The 26,460-nt window shown below is 38.3% G+C and overlaps 1 protein-coding gene across 5 annotated transcripts in view; it reads right to left on the reverse strand.

Moving 5' to 3' along the window:
• The window catches only part of LOC124554873 (dnaJ homolog subfamily C member 5), a 91,562-nt gene extending 69,324 nt beyond the window's left edge, over nt 1-22,238 (reverse strand). For 3 of the 5 annotated variants that reach the window (XM_047128545.1, XM_047128544.1, XM_047128541.1), the window contains exons 1-3: nt 22,112-22,233; nt 21,906-22,026; nt 15,426-15,564 (exon numbers count right to left, since the gene is read on the reverse strand). In XM_047128545.1, coding sequence (XP_046984501.1) covers nt 15,426-15,564; nt 21,906-21,925 — 159 coding nt within the window. In that variant the 5' untranslated portion in view covers nt 21,926-22,026; nt 22,112-22,233. Of the gene's footprint in view, nt 1-15,425; nt 15,565-21,905; nt 22,047-22,111 lie in introns of all 5 variants that reach the window. The other 2 variants (XM_047128543.1, XM_047128542.1) reach the window with 2 other exon arrangements.
• Nucleotides 22,239-26,460: the final 4,222 nt, after the last annotated feature.

Consider the following 26,460-nt stretch of genomic DNA (forward strand, 5'->3'; position numbering starts at 1 on the left):
TGGTAAGAAATATTACCTGGAAAATTTCAAAAAGCACACAAGCACTGAGATTACTTCCACTATGTACATCAAGATTACCTCCAAATGATGGGAACGAAAACTAAAAGTAATTTTTTTTCACACACTGTTTATTCCTTTGCCAGTAAAATCTCCCTAGTGATATAAGGTCTGGTTTCCTGGGGATGTCTGCTAATGCTTGTGCACCATGGAGTAGTGTTGACTGGAACACCTTACAGGGGAAAAAAAATTGGACCTGCTCAAATACATGACTACTAGTATTACAACTCAAGATATCAGTATTTACTACTAGTGCTCACTTCAACCCATGTACATAGCACCTCACACAACTGCTGAAGAGCTGGAGATCACTCTTTTTAGATATAATCTCAATGAATCTACACCACACTGGCACTAAGAAATTCTGGCTATTTGCAGTGACCATGCACTGTGTAGTGAAATTAGAGTCTGACTTGTCCAATTGTTTTGCTCTCCTTTTATTCACTATTTCATGGGCAATGATAACTAAGCCTTTTGAACAGTTGCTTAACTGTTTCACTTATGCAAAATTTCTCTCTCTCTCTCTCTCTCTCTCTCTCTCTCTCTTTGTAACTCCCCCTTCCCCCAGCCCCACTTCATTTGACCTGAGCCCACTCTTACCTGAAGTGGGAAACCCAAAGTAGTGTCCTGGGGGCTATCACATATTTCTAAAGAAAAGAAGTCAGGAAATATACATAAAAAGTAAATCTATGTCCTTTCTTTCCAGTTGACAATTAAAAATTACTTGCATGGACTATTATGCCCCTAAAAAAAAAAAAAAAAAAAAAAAGGGCGCACGCACACGCACACGCTCACACACACACGCTCACACACACACACACACACACACACACACACACACACACACACACACAAACTATAAAGATTTGTGCTTGGATGCCCAGCATTTTACTTTTTGATTGCACGAATATCTAACTCAATTTTTTTGCAGACAATTAATTTTTACATATTGTGGTGATTCACCTTCCCTGCCTCCCATTTCCGAGGTCTTTTGAGCATCTTACTCGATCCTACTTACAGGCAGGGACCAAGCAGTCAACCTGAACACTGATTAATCAAAGCATATCATGGGTTCTAAAATGGTTCAAATGGCTTTGAGCACTATGGGACTTAACATCCGAGGTCATCAGTCCCCTAGAACTTAGAACTACTTAAAACTAACTAACCTAAGGACATCACACACACCTATGCCCGAGGCAGGATTCGAACCTGCGGTCGCGCGGCCAAGGGTGCAAGGATTTGCGAAATGGCTATGTTTGTAAACTGTTTGCGTATCACCATGGTTAAAGTATAGAGTGCATGAAGAACATTGCTACCCCATGTCATGAGGATGTAGGTGAACAGGAAGGGTTGTACCCCAAGTCACAGTAATAGGATATTCCAAAATTTGATGTATATAATCGAAATGTTTTCTGCATTTAGAACTTACAGAAAAACACACTTAAGCACTGAAATCGGGGAGAAAGAGTGCACTAGTGTTCAATGTCAGGTTTCACATGTGATCAAGCAACAATTAAAAATTAAAGTTGCAGAATGATGTCAGGGAACCCACACGCCCGGGTTCCCGGGTTCGATTCCCGGCGGGGTCAGGGATTTTCTCTGCCTCGTGATGGCTGGGTGTTGTGTGCTGTCCTTAGGTTAGTTAGGTTTAAGTAGTTCTAAGTTCTAGGGGACTGGTGACCATAGATGTTAAGTCCCATAGTGCTCAGAGCCATTTGAACCATTTTTGAACCCACTACTAGGGTTGAGACAAGTGAGAGGGAGAAATACTAACAATAAGGAGCAGTAATGGCACAGAATCTGACAGTGTTACACTGACAGCAGCTGCAATTTTACTCCAATAACATGAATCACAAAAACCATTTATGTTTCACGCAAAGTAATCATCATACTCAGTCTTCAAAAGTCACTAATCCCCCAAGTGTGAGAGACCTTAGAGTCAGACTTTTACTAACATGGCACCTACCACACCACAAAATCCTCTGTGATGGACATTAAATGGATACTAGATGTTTATTATTCCAAGCCACCAACAAAAGTGAAGCTGAGCGACCCTGCAGGATTCTATTTACAAACTTGGGCTCCACAAGAAAACCATACTCTGTCAGGGTAGAGACTACACGGTCTAACCACATTAATTTGACAACCACTTATGTTAGATGTGAAAATGCAACAAGCACTAACAGACAGCAGGTGGCAGCACTAGCAGTGAAGAGTGTATAATGCATGTTGGGGGACATGGAAAAACAATACAGTCATTGTTGTAACGTAGAAACTGAGCACTTTATCACACGACCAAAATGGCACAATCATTGGCTTAGAGGCCAAGGGTGCAAGGATTTGCGAAATGGCTATGATTGTAAACTGTTTGTGTATCACCATGGTTAAAGTATAGAGTGCATGAAGAACATTGCTACCTAAAACCAGTGGTGAGGCAACTGTGGTGCGCCACAGGCCATATATGACAATGGTGAACAACGGCTGAAGAGACATGCAACAATTGAGCAACTGACTGCTCAGATGAACCAATGGGCTGCCAATAGTGACTCTTCATCGACCATCCACCGAATGTTGCTGTGTACGGGCCTCTGCAACAGGCACCTGGTTCACACACCGCTGCTAGCTGCAGTCCATTGGTGATTAAGGCTGGAATTTGCAGGCCAATACAGCTACAGGTGGTTCTTTTAAATGAATCATGTTTTATGCTCTGTCATCAGGACAAAAAGCAAACACTATTCAACAATATTTGGAAGGGTCCTGGCCAGAGGAGGGAGCATTACAGTGTGGGGAATATCTCTGTGGCATTCCCTGGGTGATCTTGTCATTCTGGAAGGCACAATGGATCAACACGAGTATGCAATTATCCTTGGAACCACACGCATCCCTACATGCAGTTTCTTTTTCCTTGACACAGTGGCTTCTACCAGCAGTACAATGCAATGTGCCACATAACTCACAGTATACGTGGGCCACAGAACAAAAGGAGATTGTTCAGGCTTCCAACAGGGGTCACACTAATGTGGCTGGACAGTGTATTTTCTACTGACACCTTAGGCCATGGTTCCAATAAAAACCTATTTCCATCCTACAAATGAGTTCAGAGAAAACTTCAGATCTGTTAGATTGCCACTACCTGGCCACTCCTAGCCACCAATTATCACTGTGCTCCTGGAATTGTTTGTCAAACCAAGGAATCATCACAGTGATCAACAATAATTTCAATTTGAAAGGCATTGCATTAAAATAAACATGGCCTAAAATTGGACCTGTACAGAGGGAATTATAATATGTAATTTCTGTCTCATTCTTGTAAGGACAACAGTAGGGAAAAGATCTGTCAATTTTGGTTTATTGAGAGGGTTTAAGGAAAGTGTAGCTCATCTACAAAATGGACCACATATTAGAAGACTTTTGAGACCCATTCTTGACTATTGTCAGAGTGTTAGGGATTCCCACCAGGTCGGATTAAAGGAAGATATTTAAGCAATTCGGAAGTGTCCAGCTACGTTTGTTGCCAGTAGTTTCAATCAACACGCGAGTGTTATGTACATGCTTCGTGAACTCAAATGGGAATCCCTGAAGGGACGATGACATTCTTTTCATGAAACAATACTGAGGAAATACAGAGAACAGACATTTGCAGCTACTGCAGAATGATTCTACTACTGCCAACATAAAATTCACACGAGGATAGCGAAAAGGAGAAAAAAGAAATAGGGGCTCATACGGAGGGATACAGAAAGTCATTTTTCCCTCACTCCATCTGTGAATGGAATAAGAAAGGAATGACTAGTACAGATACCCTCCACCGTATGGTGGATGGTGGCTTGCAATGTATATTTGTATATGTTGGCAGAGAGAGGGGGGGGGGGGGGGGGGGAAGCCAAAAAAAAATTTGGAAGCAAGGATTTTTCCTTTTTTAATTGCGGCTTAATTCCCTGACATTTTCTTACTGCCTGAGATTACTCTTATCAGTAATTTTTTTAACAGGATAGCGAACCAATATAATGTGTGCTGTCAGTGCAAATTTTTGACAGCAGAAAGAACTATTTAGGATATTGTTATCTGTGGTTGCTGTTTGAAAATTCTACTTCACAGGGCACAGTTTAAATGCCTGACATGGCTATTACAATAACAGCAGAAATCTCAAGTTATCTCCTTTTTGGTGATCACAGTTCCTACAACCACTTGTGACACAAAATTTCAACACTCCACATGGAGGTGTATCAACAACACAGCTTCAACTTCAGATCATTCCTGTGAATAATAGTGCTTGGCAATGGAAAGTTTATTTTTAATTTTGAAGCTGTGTAATATATCCAACATATTGAAATATAAGAAGAGTGTGTCACAAAACAAACAGTTGTTTGAGCAGAGTATTAGGAGAACTGTAGTTGCTTGTAAAATAGAGATAATTTTACAAGATAAATCAGAACTCATTTGCACAAAATTTTTTGCTGTCTGTTTCAGTGTTGAGGCACTGTGTTTATAACCACAGCAACACACTCCAGATTGAGTGTAAGTCTTAATGAACTATTTCAAATGCCCCTCTGCGTTAACAGTGGTGTGAGCTTTTCTTCTACACTGTACCAAAATTGTCTACTGCAATAGCAAAAATTCATAATTTTGCTCGAAGTCACAGGCGTACTTTGTGAGAATAAAGTAAGCTACACCATGTTTCATTGTTTCTAAGCTGCTTTACAATTAACTGTACATGATGTTTTGTACAAAGTATTTTCTCGCGAGTTTAACAGAAATGACGGGGAGGGGGGGGGGTGGGGGGGGGGGGGGGGAGGAAAGAAGCTTTTATGTCAACCTTTCAAAACAGGCACGCTACATTACCCAGTGCTTTCAACACACTATACTATCCAAAATACTAACAAGGAAAGTATTTATATTCGAACAAACATGTCTGTATGAAATTTTGGTTGCAGGACCATTACGTATGTCTCAATGTGCTGCTGGTGAGTGTCTTACCTCCGCAAACATGCTCTACATGTCACTGCAAATGTCATTATAGAAACCAAACACAAAACACAGATATCTTAACTATAAATGAAAGCGAGGGCTTTTAATACAATGCTCAAAGTAATGTGAATTACTACAAAATGCACAGTGAAGAAAAGCAAGTTCATCACATGCCATAGCTGCACGTTCTATAATATCAGTGCTGAACTCCATGACAAGGGCACTTTTCAGTTGTGAAGTTGACCACAGGTTCACCAATATCAGAGCCAGCATTTTGCTGTGTATAACGGAGCATTGGTATATGTACTTCTGCAGATATTGTTTGTATATGGCAGAATGCATTTTCATGATAAATAATCTGTCACACAATTTTGTCTGTATGTTCCTGGAATGTAATTTAAGGAAGCCTTACTCTCTTGGGATATTTAATGAAGAGCCTAAGAATCTGGTACACCTGCCTAATATCATGTAGAGCCCCACGAGCACACAGAAGTGCCACAATGTGACGTGGACTCTACTACTGTTTGAAGTAGTGTTGGAGGGAACTGACACCATGAATCCCACAGGGCCGTCCATAAATCCGTAAGAGTACTAGGGGGTAGAGATCTCTTCTGAACAGTAAGTTGCAAGGCATCCCAGCTATGTTCAATAATGTTCATATCTGGGGAGTTTGGTGGGCAGCAAAAGTGTTTCAACTCAGAAGAGTGTTCCTGGAGCCACTCTGTAGAAATTCTGGACATGTAGAGTGTCACATTATCCTGCTGGAATTGTCCAAGTCTGTCGGAATGTACAACAGACACCAATGGATGAAGGTGACCAGACAGGATGCTTATGTACGTGTCATCTGGAAGAGTTATCTACATGTATCAGGGGTCCCATATCACTCCAACTGCAAACACCCACACCATTACAGAGCCTCTACCAGCTTGAACAGTCCCCTACTGATATACAGGGTCCATGGACTCATGATGTCTCCATACCCGTACAAGTCCATCTGCTCGATGGAATCCGAAATGAGACTCGTCCAACCAGGCAACATGTTTCCAGTCATTAACAGTCCAATGTCTGTATTCATGAGCCCAGGCAAAGAGTAAAGCTCTGTGTGAAGCAGTCATCAAGGGTACACGAGTGGGCCTTCGGTTCCAAAAGTCCCTATCGATGATGTTTCGTTGAGTGGTTTGCAAGCCCAGCATTGAAATATGCAGCAATTTGTGGAAGGGTTGAACTTCTGTCACACTGAACAATTCTCTTCAGTCGTCGTCAGTCTTGTTCTTGCAGGATCTCTTTCTGGCCGCAGCTATGTCAGAGATTTGATAATTTACCGGATTCCTGATTTTCACGGTACACTCATGCAATGGTCTTATAGAAAAATCCTCACTTTATTACCTCAGAGGTGGTGTGTTCCACCACTCATGCGCCGACTATAACACCACACTCAAATTCACTTAAATCTTGATAACCTGCCATTGTAGAAGCAGTAACCAATCGAACAACTGCACTACCAGCCGCAGAGTCGTACTATGCCTGTCTATATATCTCTGTACTTGAATAAACATGCCTATACCAGTTTCAGTGTATTTTATCCTGTCTGAAGAAATACACATCTAGACATCCGTAGTACCTGTTCATGTTTCTGGCAGGAGTCACACAGTACTAGTGACTTTGTTGGCAAATGTGTATTCGCAACTGACAGAATAAATGTTTTCAAATGTTCTTTCATCATCTTACCGCTCACACTTTCATCTACAATCACTCTGGAGAACAATCTTTTTTCAAGTTACTGATAAATCCCAGCAGTGATGTAAAGTTTGTACATCCAAGATTTCTAGCTACATTAAATGAACGATGTTATAAATGCCAATAATGAACTGTTTAACTGATAATATTTTTACACTGCAGTAGAAACCAGAAAATATGCAAATCATTCATTTTCTACACCAACATCACTTTCATTCATCATCTACACCCTACACCAACATCACCTTATGAAGAAGAGTTCATCATTACTTCATCTCAACAAATCGCACAACATTAGCAGTGTTGATTACTGATCACCTACCCATATGGCGTTTCACTACACAAACAACTTCCCAAAATGCAACTTCACATCACACTGCACCATCTCTACTAACATAGGAGAAGGCAAAGGCCAAATTCGACAGCACATACTCAGTAGCCTCCAATAGAGATCTACAGGGTTTGCAGATAAACAAGTATCACTGATGCAGTAAGAGACTTTGAAAGTAACTGTCAAACTGAATCTACGTTGATACACCTTCGTCTCTTACATAGAAATTATTTACTGTCACAGGTGGTAGTAGGGACTGGATTAAACACAAATGAAGCAGCTAGGCTATTATGATTAAATACAAGACATTGGGGGAGGGTAGGGGATGGGGGAAAGAGGGGAGGGGGGGGGTGACGAGGAGGGCGGGGAGGCAGAGAGGGGAGGGGGGGGGTGACGAGGAGGGCAGGGAGGCAGAGAGGGGAGGGGGGGGTGACGAGGAGGAAGGGGAGGCAGAGATGGAAGGGAGGAGGAGGAGGAAGGGAAGGGGGGGAGGAGGAGGAAGGGGAGGGGGGAGGGAGAGGGGGAGAGGGGGAGAGGGGGGGAGAGAGAGAGAGAGAGAGAGAGAGAGAGAGAGAGAGAGAGAGAGAGAGAGAGAGAGAGAAGTTTTATGTAAGTAAAACAGTTAAGAATAAGTAGTTGTGTGAAGTGCTGTATCACAAACTGAAGATTCTCCTAGATTGTGTGGCTAAAACAGTTCACCTCCTGTATTTGGTTCAAAGTGAGCACTAGTAGTAAATACTGAAATTGAACTTAAATACCAGCAGGCATGTATCTGAGGAGATCAGACTTTTTTTACTCAGTGGTTTTACTCTAAGATGTTCCAGTCAACACTATCACTAGGATGCACAAACCTTAGGAAACACTTCCAGGAAACCAACCCTCGCATCACTAGTGAGATTCTATAGAGAAAGGATAAACAGTGCGTGAAAGGGAAAAAAAAAAATCTTAATTTCATTCCCATCATTTGGAGGTAATCTTTAATTACATAATGGAAGTGCCTCAGTCTCTTTGAAAGTCTCCAAATACTCTTTCTTGACAGGTTATGCACTCTTGCTGCTGTGAAATTTGTATTTCTTATAAGTCAGTATACTTGAGGTTATGACCTCTAAACACAAAAAATTCAGTTTTAATATTCACACAATCAAAATTATTAAAATATGCAATAAAAAGAAGAAAAAAATTGATTCCCGGCATTGTTTCCTGGAGCTTATCATTAAGTCCAACTCATTTACATATTGTTTTAACCTGTGTGTTACAACTTCTCTTTCTGTGCCCAAGTAGAAAAGTTTCTGAAACAAGTAATTTTCCCTGAGCAAGAATATGTTTCTTATGTTTACTGGTATGTAGAGGACAAGGGGATACAGATCAACACCTTAAACTTTTCATAAGTAACATACTTCTGTAATTATCACTATTAGAGACAATAGAATTTTGGGGAACTTTTAAATTTTTACCACAATTCTTAGTAATAAACAAACAATTTTTACATTTAAGTAGAAGCATACTTTTAGTTGAAATGTACCCTTAACATGGAGCACTTTTCAACAAGAGGCTGGGTACTATACAACATTAAAATATCAGAATTTTTTTTTACTGAAATAAACACATATTTTATTGATATAACAGGCTTATAATATATGATAGGTGCAAATGCAGCAAAATTACCGATACAATTTTTTTTAAATAAACAGAACAATGTACCAAATTGTGCAGTTCACTTCAGCAAGCAAAAACCAATTACATCTAGGCTGTATATTCAGTCTCCTATGAAACCACCTGAATGAATAGCTTGTTCATGAAAGCCAAAAAATTTGCTGTATTTACTTTATTAAAAACTGTTGCTCTTGATAAGCTAATGTTCCCAGGTGGCCCTAAGGTGAGCTGTTGTTATCAGCTCATGAAACCCCATCAATTCCAGCTATTTTAATTACAGCCCAAGAAGTCTTTATGCTAGAGTTTACCCAGTTTTGGATATTTGTATGCAATCTGTGATTTGTCAGTCCATAGCTCATATTTTTAACTTTAAACAGTGGAATCATAAACCTAACATTCTTTATCTGCAGTGAAAATTTGTTGACTTGTATACTTTGAGTGGTAACAATTTGGTGATGATGGTGCCCAACTGCTGTCACTCAATATCAACTGCAGAACTCTTTTTTAATCTGTCAAATACAGCAGAATAGTACATCCCATATAGATCTGCTGCTGTTCTAAGACACAGGGCATCTTGGCCACTGCAATTTTTAGTGCTGTCACCAGCTTTCAAAATGACTTACGCCAACTCAAATATAGTACTACTCGATTGCCAAAACAACTTACTTAGATGGGCTAGAGGAACATTTCAACTGTGTTGAGATCTACCTATAAAGATTTCATTGAAATTTGTCCTGTAAACAGCCATTAATGTTAAAGCACTGTTACTCCTTTTAGAACAGTGTTGCAAATAGTTTATAGCGTATCAAGAAGCAGAGTCTCCTAATTAATTGGGTCAATAAATCTGATTTACCTGATTTAATATTAAATGACTAAAATACACTATTGAAAAAAATAACTCAGCTTTGATTTTGGACACCACAAAATAGTATTTACTGAATATCAATCATCTTATGGATAACATGGACAGGTACCCATTTCAGCTTTTCTCCTGTAGTGGAACTTTATGTTTATTTGTTGGCAAATCAAACAGATGTTCCAGCGACGATGAATTCAAAGTGCCCCTTGTTGAAATTGCTCCACCTCATTCCACCTACTACCAAAATCTTAAGACTATGCTAGTTAGTAACTGATTCTTACTGGTGCAATACATCTGCTGCAGAATTTGTGAAGCAGACAATTGAATTAACTATCTTTCTTTAAAGTTCTGAACAGGGTGAAAACTAGTTAACAACTTTAACAAAAGTAACATTCAGAGTTTCAAAGAGATTGACAAGTGTTTTTCCATTTGATCTTGCTCCCCACCCTAATCTGTGATGTCAATTACTTTCCTTTTAGCCAGAGCACACCAATAATCTTTTGGATTCCAGGTACTCATTTGGAGAGAAGAAATGGTCACCAAGTGACGTGAATATGCAGCACATTCTCTAACATACACACTAGTCTAGAGCGAGTGTGTGTGTGTGTATATATATATATATATATATATATATATATATATATATATATATATATATATATATATATATATATATATATATATATATATATATATATATATATAAAAACAAAGATGAGGTGACTTACCGAACAAAAGCGCTGGCAGGTCGATAGACACACAAACACACACACAAAATTCAAGCTTTCGCAACAAACTGTTGCCTCATCAGGAAAGAGGGAAGGAGAGGGGAAGACGAAAGGAAGTGGGTTTTAAGGGAGAGGGTAAGGAGTCATTCCAATCCCGGGAGCAGAAAGACTTACCTTAGGGGGAAAAAAGGACAGGTATACACTCGCACACACGCACATATCCATCCACACATACAGACACAAGCAGACATATTTAAAGGGTCTTTAAATATGTCTGCTTGTGTCTGTATGTGTGGATGGATATGTGCGTGTGTGCGAGTGTATACCTGTCCTTTTTTCCCCCTAAGGTAAGTCTTTCCGCTCCCGGGATTGGAATGACTCCTTACCCTCTCCCTTAAAACCCACTTCCTTTCGTCTTCCCCTCTCCTTCCCTCTTTCCTGATGAGGCAACAGTTTGTTGCGAAAGCTTGAATTTTGTGTGTGTGTTTGTGTGTCTATCGACCTGCCAGCGCTTTTGTTCGGTAAGTCACCTCATCTTTGTTTTTATATATAATTTTTCCCACGTGGAATGTTTCCTTCCATTATATATATATATATATATATATATATATATATATATGAGAGAGAGAGAGAGAGAGAGAGAGAGAGCGCTCTCCACTGAAGTAGCACTGTTTCTACCAATTAGGTGAATAAATCAGAATAAAAATATAAAATCATTTGCAACCAAACAACTACTTTATTCCAATTTGAAAGCTTACAGCATGTTATCACAACAGTTTCAAATGACAGTGATTAGCTCATGTCGTCGTGAGACTTATTTCACATGGGTAACTTTCAGTCTGCATATTTGATGTAAATGTTTAGGTGTAATATTGGGTTGGTGCACAAGTTTGTAGCATTTTTCTGCAAGTTTACTAAACTCAACAGATACACATAAGAGAGTGTAGTCATCAATAATATATTCTCCTTCACTAGTTACAACAGCCTGCCAATGTTGGTGTAACTTTTCAATTTCGCAAATGTAGAAATCACGTGGTTTTGGGGCGAAAAACCCATTCAGCCATGTTCAGAGTGCATTTTCCATTCAGAAAGGAAATTCACTGAAGCTTGTACAATAGAGAGTGGAAAAGCAAACATCTGAGGGTGCAAAATCAAGCAAATAAAGTGGGTGTAGAATGACTTCCCAACCCAACTCCTGTATAGCGATTTCTGTCAGTACAGCACAATGCAGGTGGGCATTATTATGGAGTAGCATCATTTCACACAGTCTTCCTTATTGTTGTTGTTTGTACCTGCAAGACATCTTTGCTATTGACAATAAATGCAAACAGTTATGGTTACACCTCAGGAAAGCAATTTGTAGCTCACCACACCATTGCTGTTCCATCAAACCGTAACCTTATCTTTTGTGGAAGCAAGCATGTTTTGGGAGTTGCTGCTTTGTTTGGGCTAAACCATTCCTTTCTTTTCCTCATGATAGCATGAAGACACCATATCTCATCACCAGTAATAATACAGGATAGGGATGGTTGGTGGTGTTCATGAGCCAATTGATGATGAGCAAGCAGAGATGCACATATGACCACTAATTTATTTTTGTGATTCTGGCTTAGAGCACGTGGTAACCATGCAGGTGATTTTTGAACCTTCATCATCGTATGCAAGTGCCTCACGATGGTGGAATGATAGCAGTTCATCACATTTGCTGCTTCTTGAGTACAATGACATGAATTATTGTGTATTAAAGCATTTACATGATATTCATCAAACCGCAAAGATCTTCCTGAACGTGGAGAGTCACTAATGCCAAAACAATCCTCTACAAAATGACTAAACTATTTTCTTGCAATGCACTGCCCAATGGCATTATTCCCATACAAGGCGCAAGTGTTTCTGGGTGCCTCTGCTGCTGTTGCCACTCTACTGAATATAAACAGAAGAATATGTTGGAAAAGTTCTGATTTTTCAACTTGATACTTCATTTTCTAGTGTCCGCAGCTCCCCTTACTATCTCCAAATGACAAAATGACAATATGTAAACTCAGATAGCAACAGTTAACTACAAACAAAAAATTACGAAGCATAAATAAACCCATAGAAACTAGGATACCAGCATCTGAAACAAAAATCATACAATCTTACACATCAAGCCAAGACTTACAAGAGTTGTTAGAAGTATTGTATTACTGTGTAAGAAGGCAATATTTTCACGAGAGGAAGGGAAAAATAATATTAAACAATGAAATGGGATGGAATCTGAACAAATTGGTGAAGAAACTTTCCTAGAAAAAACAGAAAAATGCTAAGTATGATATAGCCAATTACAATTTTGTCTTTCCATCTAAAACTTGTTGCTCCTAGCAGCTTATTCAAACCAATTTTCTAATCTACTCAACAAATGGAGCTTCCACCGCAAGTCCTTTAAAATTTCCTTTCAAGATTAGATGATGACAAAGTTTCACGAAACAGAAAAACTGACACACACACACACACACACACACACACACACACACACACACACACACACACACACACACTTGGAAAACCATTATCAGTTTAATATGATAAACTGAAGAATGGAAATTTCGAAAGTGCCAAATCTCACATTTGTCAGGGCAATCATAGAAACTATATCCCTTCTTCTGCATAACTTATTGGTAAGGTATTCTGATTCCTCATCACTACAAAAGATAATGAGACAAATTATAAAATAAGTAACTTATTAAGAACATTCTAGGTACCATGCCAAGGAACTGTCTGGTTCCAAGAGCCAAAACTTTTTTTTTTTTTTTTTTTTTTTTTTTTTTTTTTGTGCTATTCATACTGAGGCATTACATTTTATTTGTGATAACAAAAAGTACAGAATACAGCAGTAATGTTTTAACTAAAATTGAATTGTAGTCAACAAAAATCACTTATTTTTAAATTTTTTCACATGGAAAAAACAAAATTGAGCTGAAGGAAAAATCTCTCAGTAACAACTTCTGTTTGTTACACAACTCTATTCTTAGGGTCATATGTTGCAAAGTTTACTGCAGCTCTCTCTGTGCTGTTGAGGAAGAAATATCAATATCATCAATAGGTCTTTCTGTTTTGCAGCTGAGAAACATGGCCACTCTTTCAGATGAAGTATGGTATTGCTTGCATCAGTCTAGGTCTGTCCTCTTAGATAAATTGAAATTTTTCCATTCTTATGCTTCATAGCAGAGTCTTCAATAGCTATTTGAGATGAACAAGCATGAGAGACTTTGACCACAGTGCGTTTGGAGACCTTAAACGCCCGCATTGACAACTATGTTTCAACAACATTTTTAAAATCATAGTCAATTGCATGCATTGGAACTACATGGAATGGGTTCATAGCCTTAGCTGACAACAGTCTTGTGTAAATCTTGCAGAATAAAGATCTTGCTTGCCTTTCTTCATTTCTCTGTAAACGCAAAATCTGGCCTAGCCCAAAAATTCTCCCATTCACCACAACCTTGTGTGTTACCTGTTCAAACCACAGAGGAGACGATGCATGGCACTTTGACCTGCATGGGGAGACACTGCTTGGCACAAAGACCATGCACCATCTAGCACTGAATGTTTGCAACATTTTTCTCCATAATTTTGCACTTGGATCAAGCCTAGGGACACATCACAGAGTACTGAGAAAACAATAGCTCTGAAATGCGTTTTGTGACAGAAAATGGCACTTCGAACATTTGACATTTCCACTCTTCACATGTTCTGTTTGATTTATGTAACTTGAAAGAATCATTACAAGAGCTACATATCTTCACCACACTACACTAACGGAAAATCAGCACTAAGGACAGATTGTGTAAACTGTAACCAGAGGTAAGTTTTGATGTTAGTTCAGAAACTACACTGTTCAGGACTCAGCCTTGTTGTACACCACTAAACATGGATGCACCAAAGGAGTTTCAGTGTCAATCTAAGTTAATATGAAAGATGCTTGGCAACACTGCTAAAATCGGATATTGACCCAATTATCACACTTTGACTGCAGATATTAATCTTATTCCATGGATACACAGCATTTATTATAGAAGGAGTTGTGGTGTAAAGGAGGAGGACAGTAAACAGAAAAGGAGTGATCTCCAAACTTCTCCCCCTTACAAAACAGACTGTTTCCTGGAATGCATACAGGGCCAATAAAAAAAAAAAAAAGATAAAAAGTAAAAGTTGCTATGGCCAACAAGGAAAAGGTGTCACCATTTTATATAAATGCATTCTTAATTATTCCCACTCTCACTGCATTGCAACCCCTGTTAGTTTAATTTTCTTTTGGTACTGGAATTTCTTCATACACAGAATTTCACCCCAAAGTTATATGTAGTGCTTTGTACACAGTGTAATATGCTCTGGTTAAGCTTAGAGTCAGATTGCTTATACTACATTTAATGAAAACTACCCAGGATTCCTAAATTTCTCTGCTCTTTCACCACCAGGAGATTTGAGAGATGAGCACACTCCTCAGCACCTTGTTATTTGATAAAAATCACACTGGGTTTTCCTCATGTCGCTCCTTCCAAAGGCGCTTTGACGCATTCTTTCTTCAGTGAGGCAATGTAGGCTGATACCTTGCAGACAGCTCTGCGAGCTGTTGCTACATCTGCTCTAAACAAATCGCCAACTCAAAGCTTCCTGTAGCATAAAACCTTAATGTTAAAAGTAGTACGTACATTGCAGTCTGTGATTGGTTTCAACACATAGTTTCTCAGCCTTAGAACTAACTGCTGCACAGTATTTTCATCCAAGAAAAACATTATGAAAATGGGATTGTCTTTTACTGTCCTCAGTAAACACATTGTAACATCCAGATATCTGTAAACTAAATAACAATAACTAACTCTGTCGTGTGTGCGTGTGTTTTTTTTGTTTTTGTTGTTGCTGCTGCTGCTGCTGCAGCTGCGGGGAGGGGGTGCTAGAACTTTCCTTTATTTACGATTCCCTGAAGAGAGTCTCCAGGGAACCTCAACAGAAAAATAGGCTGATTGGAATAAAGTAACAGTTTCCAACATCTTAGCAACTGAAACAGAGGCTAATTCTAAAAAAAACAAAGACACAAATGTAAGTAACTCACCCGTTCAGCAGCTTCTGGGTTATTGGGGTTCTTATCGGGATGGTATTTTAGGGCAAGTTTCCTATATGTCTTTTTGACATCTTCTGCTGTAGCTGTCTTCGGGAGACCCAAAATTACATAAAGTGTATCACCAGATGTCCTATAAAAGTCCAAAATGAGAAGAAACAAACGAGGTCCATTGCAGCTCTCATTACATTGCCTACTTGGCATATTTATTAACACAGTAAAGAGAGACTTCAAAATTTTATGTACTGTAATATTTGAACTTAGCTAATACACACAAATTTTGAGAAAAAAATAATATTACAACTTAAAAGACCATTATGCAACTATATTAAATAAGCACGCACTGTCTTGCAATGGAAGATATAGGCAATTTACTCACTTTTTCCATTTGCATCTGAGAAAGAATATTGCATTTAAGGTGACAAATATGAGATGATCTCTCAGAATTTACAAGAGTAAACAAACTTTAATGAGGTCAGAATCTCAAAAGTTTGTGCACAGGCTTCTCAAAGTGGTTTTGCTGCTTTCTAACATAATAAGCATTAGTCTGATCAACTGAAGAACCTAACTGAGCACCTCTTTTTACACAATGAGATGGGAAGATAAACAAATGCACGGAAAAGATGAACACACTACCTTTCAACATACGTACTCTGCTTTCACCTGAAAAATTACACCTACATACCTCCAAATATTTCACACAGTCCTGGACTGGAGTTTGCATTTAGTGCAAAGTACAGTGTTAACAAAAGTGTGAATTGAATGTACGATTAGATACAGATTACATACCCAAACAAAAATGATGTGGGCCGAGAAGAAAAAACTGAAATGTACATCAGCAAAAAATGAGTGTATATGCAACTGCAAATCCATCTGTCTTATTTTTATGAAGAAACCATTATAACAGAACTGTCTGTCCACATAACTCAATCACTGAATTAAAATATTTTACATTACAATTTCTTGATGCACCATTTCCTGTTCAGTTATTTTACCTTCAATCTTCCCGCCCAGTTCACTGAACAATCAAACCATTTCCCTAGCACTTTACTCAATGCCTTTCAAGTATCTGGCCAGCTCAATATCAGTTATCCACTTTGAATACATTTATAGAAAGCCCTACATGTCTCACAAAATCTTTCAACACTGAACAATAACCTACCAGCAACAATTTTGTGAGCTACCTGACAATAATTATTTTCCATTTTTACCAATAACAACTTAATTCTTGACCACTAGATGATGATAATGGGTGTGTATAAATGTACAGCACCAACAGTTTTGTAATGGGGCTGTCAACACAACAACTTCTAAACAGACTGCATGTTTATTTACAGATGCCGAGAAAAATCTTTAAGATCAGCCTTTAGACTACATCAAACTATACCCAACATAGGAAACCTAAATGAAATGCCTGCATTAATGGCCAGTTTAAGTAGTCACCATATAAGAATGGGTAGTATGAAAATCAACATAAGGAGCTCTGTTGCTTTTATATGTAACTCTCAATTACATTGTGATGAAGAAGAAAAATATTAGGATTTGCAGGAAAATTGTCCAATATTAGCCTTCTTCAGCCCACCTAGTCCAATATGCGGAAGGCAGTGAGATATAGCACAGTTAGACAGATATGATTCGAGATCATTTTATTTACTTTAGAATTCAAAGCTATTTCATGGTGGTGGTGGTGGTGGTAAAATCTGAAGATTTACCACTTCTCACGACACTTAGTGTGAGAGAAAAATTTGTTTGCAAAACTTTACAACAAATTTATCACAACTTAGTTCACGTATCTCTTACTTTAGGGATCAGTATTGTATAGCAGGTATTTTGTTACCTGCCACAACTGAATTAATCTTAATCAGTTTAAAATAATGAGGAAAGAGAGTGGAGTGACTAATTTGAGTTTGACAATCATATTTTGCTTGGCAGTAAACAGAATAATACTTATGAATAAATGAGCACCCATCAAGTCAGCCTCGTCTTCCCAAACCCAAACAAAATTTAGCTGAATAAAGTATTGGGCTTGAGACCAATCAAAATTATCAAATGTCCAGAATGAAACGATAATTCAAAAGTACATTACCTCACAGACAAACACTGCTTAATGAAGAATTAATTTCAATCTTCACATTCTGTGAGCAGCACTCTGGGCCTGACGTAGCAGACAGTGTTATCTTATTTTTTACAACACAATCAAAAAAACATTTGATAATGATATAATGGATTTATATCAGCCAATTATCTCCATCAGACTAAATGGTTATACTGCAAGTGCTGACAAAGTTCCCTTTGTTTTGTCAACACAAAACAAGGTATGGGGACAACGCAAAGTGCTTTTAGTCAGTCTACTAAGACAGATTGATCAAAACCAGTTATAGCACTGAAATACTTTTGCGATTGTGTGATAAAAGACCATAATCAGTCACTTAATCTCCATGACCAGTCACTTAAAAAATGAAGAACTGTCTGTGAAAGTAAAATCACTTACGCAATGACATGTAGTACATACCTCTTACAGAGGTTCACTATTATATTCTCAATTGAAGTGAAATTAAGACACACTTCTGTTGGTGCCAGTCCAACAAGTTATGCAGATGAACCAACAGAGTTTTAAAAAAAAAAAAAATCAAAAGTGTGACTATGGCACATTATTATTATTATTATTATTATTATTATTATTATTATTATTATTATTATTATTATTATTATTATTATTCGGCCTGCAAGCCATACTCTGAGGTGCAATAGGAACAGCTTTCTTGCTAAGCACATCTATCAATGCTTCAGAATTATAATCACATGGAAGATTGCTCCGACTTTACAGCAGTAGTTGTGCAAGTCATGCTGAAAACATTTTTGTTGCTAAGGTACAAAATCTGCTCCACCTGTAGCAGAGAATAAACAAGTGCATGTACATCTAAACATCCAAATTTCGAAAAAGAGACTACCATATGTAATTGTATGATGAGCGATCATCTCATCATTCTCCTCATTTACAATGTGACTAGCAAAGCAATGGCAAGCCTTTTCCTTTTCATTGCTGTTATCATCACACACTAACATAACAGTATCATTTATAGTAGAAAATAGTGTAACGAAAGTAAAGTGATGTAAACATTGGTTTCATGGTTGGTTAGCCCTTCACATCTGTGTACTTAATGTATTACGGCAGGTAGTACACCTCTGATTATGGAAAAAATATTAAACTCATACAGCCACATTCCCCACCACATATAAAAAGCATCACGAGAGGTGAAAGCAACAATAAGTGACAGAAAATTTATAATATATCTTAGGGTGTGGAGTTAGGCTCAAACCCCCAACTCTTGATTTATTCTAAGATCAACACGACCCCAAAGATAACATTGTTTACACCAAGACTGCTATTCCTGCGTTTCTTGTACCACCTTTATCCTCAATACTGGAAATGGCCACAGCAGCATACTGCTTCAGATAGATAAACTATTTAATACAATATTGTAACTTGGCACTCTCTACAGGCTCTGTCAGTTCTGGATATTTAACACACCAGCTGCAGCAAAGCTTCACGCCTTAAGTCGTTGCCTGGCAATGAAACATCCATCACTACATGTGCAGAAGTCAACGTGTTAACAGCTTTGTGCATGATTTTGGGCATCTGCCATACTCCACTAAACAATAATTGATAACTGGGTATGTTACCAAATTACACTTTTACCTTTCAAAAATTAAATACACAATAAACCATTACATTCTCAATCATTTGCATAAAAAGAACTTAAATGTGTGACAGGTCTCGAAAACAAAGTGGAAACAATCATTCATCCCATCATCCTGGGTGTTTTTCATTGGACTTTGAAGGCTTCAATAGGTGAGCATTAATCACTGCCAGACATTTATCTGACATGCTCCTTGTAAGCCTATGAAGGTTATCCTGTGGTATCCACTTTCATTCTTCTGGGTAGTAGTGACCACACAGTTGAGCGCCCCATAAATCCAAACATCATCACCCGTTCTTTAATGAGAGCCCATTAGAGTTCTTTGAGAGAGTGTGGTGGAACAGGACGACCACGAAAAATCCGCCAAACAAGTCCCACATATGGACAATGTTGTTTAGGTCAGAACTCACTGCCAACCACTCCATTACTTCAACGTCCTGGCTTCACTTGACATCGCTGCTGATGCCTGCCACATAAGCCCTGACATTAGAAGAAATTCAGGGCCACCACTGTAAGCAGCAGCCTCCATATAGCCCAACAGAATCTGTTCAGTGTACTGCCTGGCAGTAAGATGACCATGGACAATGACACGATCCATAAGGTTATGAACAACGAAGTCTCCCCCACATCATAAAACCTTGGAAAACTGTTGATTTCCTCTAGAACATTTGGCAGGTACTGCTCACCATAGGTGCTGCACACGAAATGGCCCCTACCTTGCTTCAGAGGATACCAACACTTGCCTACAAATAACTATCAGCTTCTTCACTGGCAAAACGTGTTGACATGGGAACAGCAGAACTGAAGGGGAGCTGCAAGATGTCGAATCAAGTGGGGTACTCTGAATAGGACGCCTGTATCTCAAAGTCCTTTCCCATAGCCTGTTCATTACAATCCGATAGAACACAGCAGCTCCAGTGGCCCTTATGAGATAATCTTTCAGTGCTCTGGCAGTATCCATACAATGCTGCAATGCAGGGATGGTCCAATATCAGTCTCATGGGAAATTGTAATGTATCGATGACCTTTTTCAACCCGCCTTGTGTACTGACCTCTCTGTAGCATGTCGACAACCGACGGGTGACACACAGAGAGGCATTGTCATCTGAAGCGACACATCCTTTCTTCATCAAACAGATCATCATGCCAACTTACACTGCACTAAGATGTTGCATTGCATGTGCTTGGTTGAAGACAACATCCACCAATGACAAATGACATCTGTGTACCTCAATAGAAAACATTTGGGGCACTGTAGTCACTCCCTTCTGAGGGGCCACCTGACACTAATACATAACACAACCAACAGATGGTGAGTTATTTTAATCATTGGCTACACTGAAAGCAAAGATCTCAATCCATGTAATAAGACATGTACAGCCTGTCTCAAAATATATTTAACAAATCAGATGATACCCATGTTCCCCTAATTCTTTTTAACAGTGTAGTAAGCTTGCTGGTAGTTAAGTAATTGTTGGCATAACTGATACTATTCTGAAGCTTTCCATCTGACATTGCCTGTTTATCACAAGAATTACACGTGTGTTTTAATGCATGTTTCTGGTGACATATGATGGCACCTGTTATATGATTTATTGTCTAGGCAATTGCTTCCTTGGCAGAAGTTGCCATTTCTGACTATTAAAATGCACCACATCAATGTTTTTTTTATTTATTTTTTTTTTTTATTTTTAAAAAAAGACCCAAGATGAGATGAAGCAGGGGCTTGCATTCCACAGACACCTATCAAAATCATCACTACAGATAGATTTCACGGTAAATGCAGTAGTGTTAAACTGGCAGATAGTGTGTGTGACAGTGGTGAGGAACAGGATTTCCAGAGGAACATTACTTCATTTCCAAACATGATTTATTAATCTCTTTATGTTATTATTGCTGAATCCAAAACAGCTCTTGTACAAATATTTTGAAATTGCTGTAAATTCTACAACTGGCTTTTTGTCATTTGTGCTTGGCCTTTGCATTCCAGTTGACTCTACCAATACCACAAAACTTGAATTTGAAGGGTATTTTCAATTCCATCCCCCCCTCCAGGAGCAACTACGTGTGTGACATGATGTCTCGAGATTTTTCCTTCTTGTTTGTCAAATTCAAAATGCAATTGGAGCTTGCATTCAATCAACTAACCAATCTTCAAGCTTAATGAGTACTACTACATTTTGGTTTCCATGAGTGACAAAATTTCTAACATAACCAGGCTTCACAAAAATAAAGCACCCTCGTTCTTAGTATTGTAACAGTGCAAGGCAAAGCATCTCCCTCTTTTCATTCAACAAGACATCTGTGGCCATATTTCAATTATTTAAAAAGAAAACACACAAACTTTTACCTATCATATTGATGAAAGCACTATATGCTTTTTATTGAGACTGATAAAATTTTTCGATCGTAATGTTTGTAATAAAAAATTACAACTTGAATTAAAAATTCGTAAATTTTACAGTAAAACAACTTTTCATTAAAACGAGCGACACATTGAAACAAGTGTAAAACGAACTTTTGTCAGTTTAAAACAAGGATAAGAGCAGCGCGTTATCATGCATCATGCTCTTAGCACAATTTAAAGCACGTTTTACAAGTCTCTTAAACACTATACTACTTCTGATACGCGCTGAAAGATGCAGCCAGAACTTAATTTTATTGTGAGCGTCATACATCGGCATAACACTATAGGCAACTGTCAACCATTATGACATTTATTAGGTAAAATAAAAAGAAAATCGATCAGACCATAACAAAAATTAAGACTTACGATAATTTTCGCCTGTCCATCGTGCCTTTCACTTCTCTCCACGTAAATGTCTTTCAATAAATCGGCCACTCAGTAGAATTGATTACGCTCGCCGTTCATAGAGCTACAGTTCAACAGAACGCTGCATTTCAGTTCTCATTACTGCTTAAATCAAGAATAGTATATTACATATTACTCACATATCCTCATTAGCATTTGATCAGTACCTTCAGAGAGAACAAAACGCCTTACTACATATAACACACTGCCGTCGGCCTTCCTCCTTCGCCAAACACCCAGCCCCGAACTCCTATTGACCAGTACCTTGATAATATATACGTACGCATCAAAGACATTACTACAACAGATAATTTCCGCCATGTTATTTCTCTAAGATATTGTCTTACAATATGATCAGAAGTCAGAACATGATTGCTCCATGCAATACCGTTGTTCTTCAGCTGTTGACACCAATCTTAATCAAAAGTTTTTACCGTTTATTGTTGCTTTTGTTAATGACTTGTAAAGAACAGTTGTATAAATGTTACGGATTACTTTCCCTTAAACAAGTCTTTCCAATACCTATTCAGACACTCAGATTATATAGGTTTCGTCAACGAATTATTTACTAACAACAAACAGCACTAATATACATTATGAAAGTATTTAGAAACATGTACGAGAAGAACACTGAATATATCCATACCAGAAATTTTGTAATATTACTTACAACAAACTAAATGACTGTATGAGGAACGTATTACAAATACGTAAAATCGTCCAAAGAATGCCAGTAGGTTCACACTAATTTTCGAAGGTCCGGCGTTTGCCATACACTATTGTGTACATAGTAGCATAACTGCTTATCTTATAACATTTAATAAAACCAAATTAACATTATTATATCTTACCGCCTCAAGATATCATGACATTTTGCAATTCACACATACGCTTCTAGACATTCTAAGACAGTATTTTACTACTTTCACACAGAAATCAAGGTGAAAATAATGTGTGACGCAATTAACACGATGGCAGCGTATTACAGGCTGTAACATGAACAACTAAGGACGACTCTAAAAGAACTGTAAGAAATGATACTCAAAAGGTATACCTTACCTGTCACAACCTCATATGTGAATTTTTATTTGTGACTTTTGCAAATAGCGGTACACGGTTTACTGTCTAAAAATTGTGAAGCACTCAGAAGGCATTGTCGGGTGTCAACGTAACTTCGCACACACTATCAATGTGTAAGTAAATTATTTGAATTTCAATTCTCTGTGACCAGTAGAAGGCAGCCACAGTACATTAGTGGTGTTCCCGTTTATCAGGCGTGGTGAGGTACATAACGAGCTTGAACATCTATATCTACAGGGTGATCCACGAAGATGCGTAAATATTTTAATACGTTATTCTACAAGTAAAACTACAGAAAAAAGTTCTTATAAACATAGGTCCGCAAATGTTTAGTTACGGAGTTACGGCTAATAAAAGATTTTTCCTGTAATTTAGCAACTTCACTAATATGAAGCCATCGCATAACTGTACAAGGCTAAAGTAAAGCACGATTTCCATTTATTTTGTTGTTATCGATCTGGTGAATCGAATAAAACATGTCCCAGACGTGTATCTGCAGTAGTTTTCCAGAACATCGCTGCTGGAAATTACGTTGCACTGTTACATTTGGGTGGGCTAACTCGTTTCAAGGTTAGGAAACGACTGAAACAACTCACTAACGGTTACCAACAATGGCATAAACGTTTCTACATTCTTAATGGAAAGTAAACAAATTTACTTCAATAATAATCGTTTCTTCTCAGGATGTTCTGGAAAACTACTGCAGATACACGTTTGGGACATGTTTTATTAGATTCACCAGACCATTAACAACAGAATATAAAAAATTCGTGCTTTACTTTAACGTCGTACAGTTTTGGGATGGCTTTGTACTAGCGAAGTTGCTAAATTTCAGGCAAAATCTTTTATTAGCCGTAACTTCGCAAGTAAACATTTGAGGATCTATGTTTATATGCACTTTTTTCTTTAGTTTTACTTGTAGAATAACATATTAAAATATTTGCATATCTTCGTGAATCACCCTGCATACTCATCACCAGAGAAAATCAAGCAAGAACAGCAGCTAGGTTGCTTACCTTCCGCCACTCTCGGGCTCTATGATCAGTTCGTTAGTGCAGTGCAGTGCAGTCCAGTACATCTATACTATATGAACCTTTGTGAAGTGCATGGCAGAGGGTACGTACCACTGCACCAGTTAGCTCCATTCACATATGGACCGAGGAAAAAAAATGATTGTTTAAATGCCTCTGTGCATGCTGTACTTAATCTAAGTTTATGTTCACGATCCCTAAGGGAGCAATATGTAGGGGTTGTAGTATATTTCTAGAGTCATCATTTAAAGCTGGTTCTTGAAACTTTGTTAGAAGACTTACTTGGGATAATTTCCATCTATCTTCAAGAGTGTGCCGGTTCAGTTCTTTCAACATCTCAGTGACACTCTCCCGCATGTCAAAAAAGCCTGTGACCATTTGAGTTACCCTTCTGTCCATGTGTTCAATATCTTTAATATCCCCTGCTAATCCTATTTGGTATGGGTCCCACACGTTTGAGCAATATTCTAGGATGGATTGCATGAGTGATTTGTAAGCAATTTCCTTTGTAGACTGGTTGCATTTCCCTAGTATTCTATCACTAATCCGAAATCTGCTATCTGCTTTACCCACAACTGGACATATGTGATCGTCCCACTTCAAGTCGCTCATGTTCCTCTTAAGAGCTACGCCCAAGTATTTGTATGACTCACTAATATTGTATTCATGAGGTCCTAAGTTTCTTCATTTTGTGAAGTGCACAGTTTTACATTTTTGAACATTTAAAGCAATCTGTCAATCGTTCCACCACTTTGAAATATTATCTTGGTCTGACTGAATATCTGTGCACTTTCGTTCAATCTGCACTTTGTTGTAGATAACTGCATCATCTGCGAAAAATTTGAAGTTACTATTAATATTGCCTGCAAGATTATTAATATACAACATGAACAGCAAGTGACCCAACACACTTTCCTGGGGTACACCCGAAATTACTTCTATATCTGACGATGACTCTCCATCCAAGATAATATGCTGTACCCTCCCTACCAAGAAATCCTCAGTCCAGTCACATATTTCGTCTGAAACTTCATATGATCGTACTTTTGATAATAAGCGTAGGAGTAGGCCAAGTCAAATGCTTTTCGGAAGATGAGAAATACTGCAGCTACCTGAGTGCCTTGATCCATGGCTTTCAGGGTGTCACGTGAGAAAAGTGCAGGTTGTGTTTCACATCATGTATGTTTTCGAAATCCACGGTGGTTGGCATGGATGTGGTCGTTCTGTTCGTGATACCTCATTATGTCTGAGCTCAGAATACGTTCTAAGATTCTACAACAAATGGAATACAAGGATACCGAACAGTAGTTTTGTGGATGACTTCTGCTACACTTCTGGTATACAAGCATGATCTGTGCTTTCTTTCTACTACTGGGAACAGTTTTTTGTTCTACGATAGATTACAGTTGACATAGGGGCTAACTCAACTGCAAATTGGGTACAGAATCCGTTAGCAATTCCATTAGGTCCTGGGACTTTGTTCCGTTTTAAAGATTTCAGCTGTTTCTCAACCCCATTGATACTAATATCTATTTAACTCATCTTTTCAGTGGGACAAGACTTAAACTGGGACAATACTCCTGAGTTTTTCTTAGTAAAGGACATTTGAAAACAGAATTAAGCATTTTTGCCTTTTCTTTGCTTCTCTCAATTTCAGTTCCAGTCTCATCCATGAGTAACTGGACACTAACTTTGGTGCCACTAAAAGCCTTTACGTATGAGCAGAATATCCTTGTGTTTTGTGAAATATCATTGGACAGTGTTCTGCTATGGTAATCACTGAAGGCTTCACACATTGCTCTATTGACCGCCAAATGTGCTTCATTCCGAATCTCTCTATCTATAGCGCTATGTTTTCTTTTATACCTATTATGCAGCAGTCTCCGTTTCTTCATAAGTTTCCTTACAGTGATTGCATACCACCGAGGATCTCCCCCATTATAAACTATCCTACTGGCTACTTGGCTGTCCACTGCATAGTCAACTATTCTTTTCATCTTGAGTCATATTTCCTCAACATGCTCCTATTCTGACCTAAAAGTGTCAGGTTCTTCAGTGAGGTTATGACACTATTGTTTCTCTGGCTAGTTTGATGAACACATAAACATTTCTGCTTGTTTTATTTGCCCTTTGTGTTTTGGTATTCATTGTTGCTATAACTGCCTCACAGTCACTGATACCAATCTCGATGTGGACTTCCTTAAAGAGGTCATGTCTGTTTCTTGCCATTAGACCTAATATATTTCCATCAAGTGTGGGCTTCTGAACTACCTGTTGGAGGTAATTTCCAGAGAAGGCACTCAGTCACGTTTCACAGGATATCTTGTAATGCCCACCACTAACAGAACTATAATTATCCCAACTGATTGTTGGATGATTAAAGTGTCCTGAAATGATACAGTACC

The sequence above is a fragment of the Schistocerca americana genome, chromosome X (assembly GCF_021461395.2).
Source record: "Schistocerca americana isolate TAMUIC-IGC-003095 chromosome X, iqSchAmer2.1, whole genome shotgun sequence".
Classification (NCBI taxonomy): domain Eukaryota; kingdom Metazoa; phylum Arthropoda; class Insecta; order Orthoptera; family Acrididae; genus Schistocerca; species Schistocerca americana.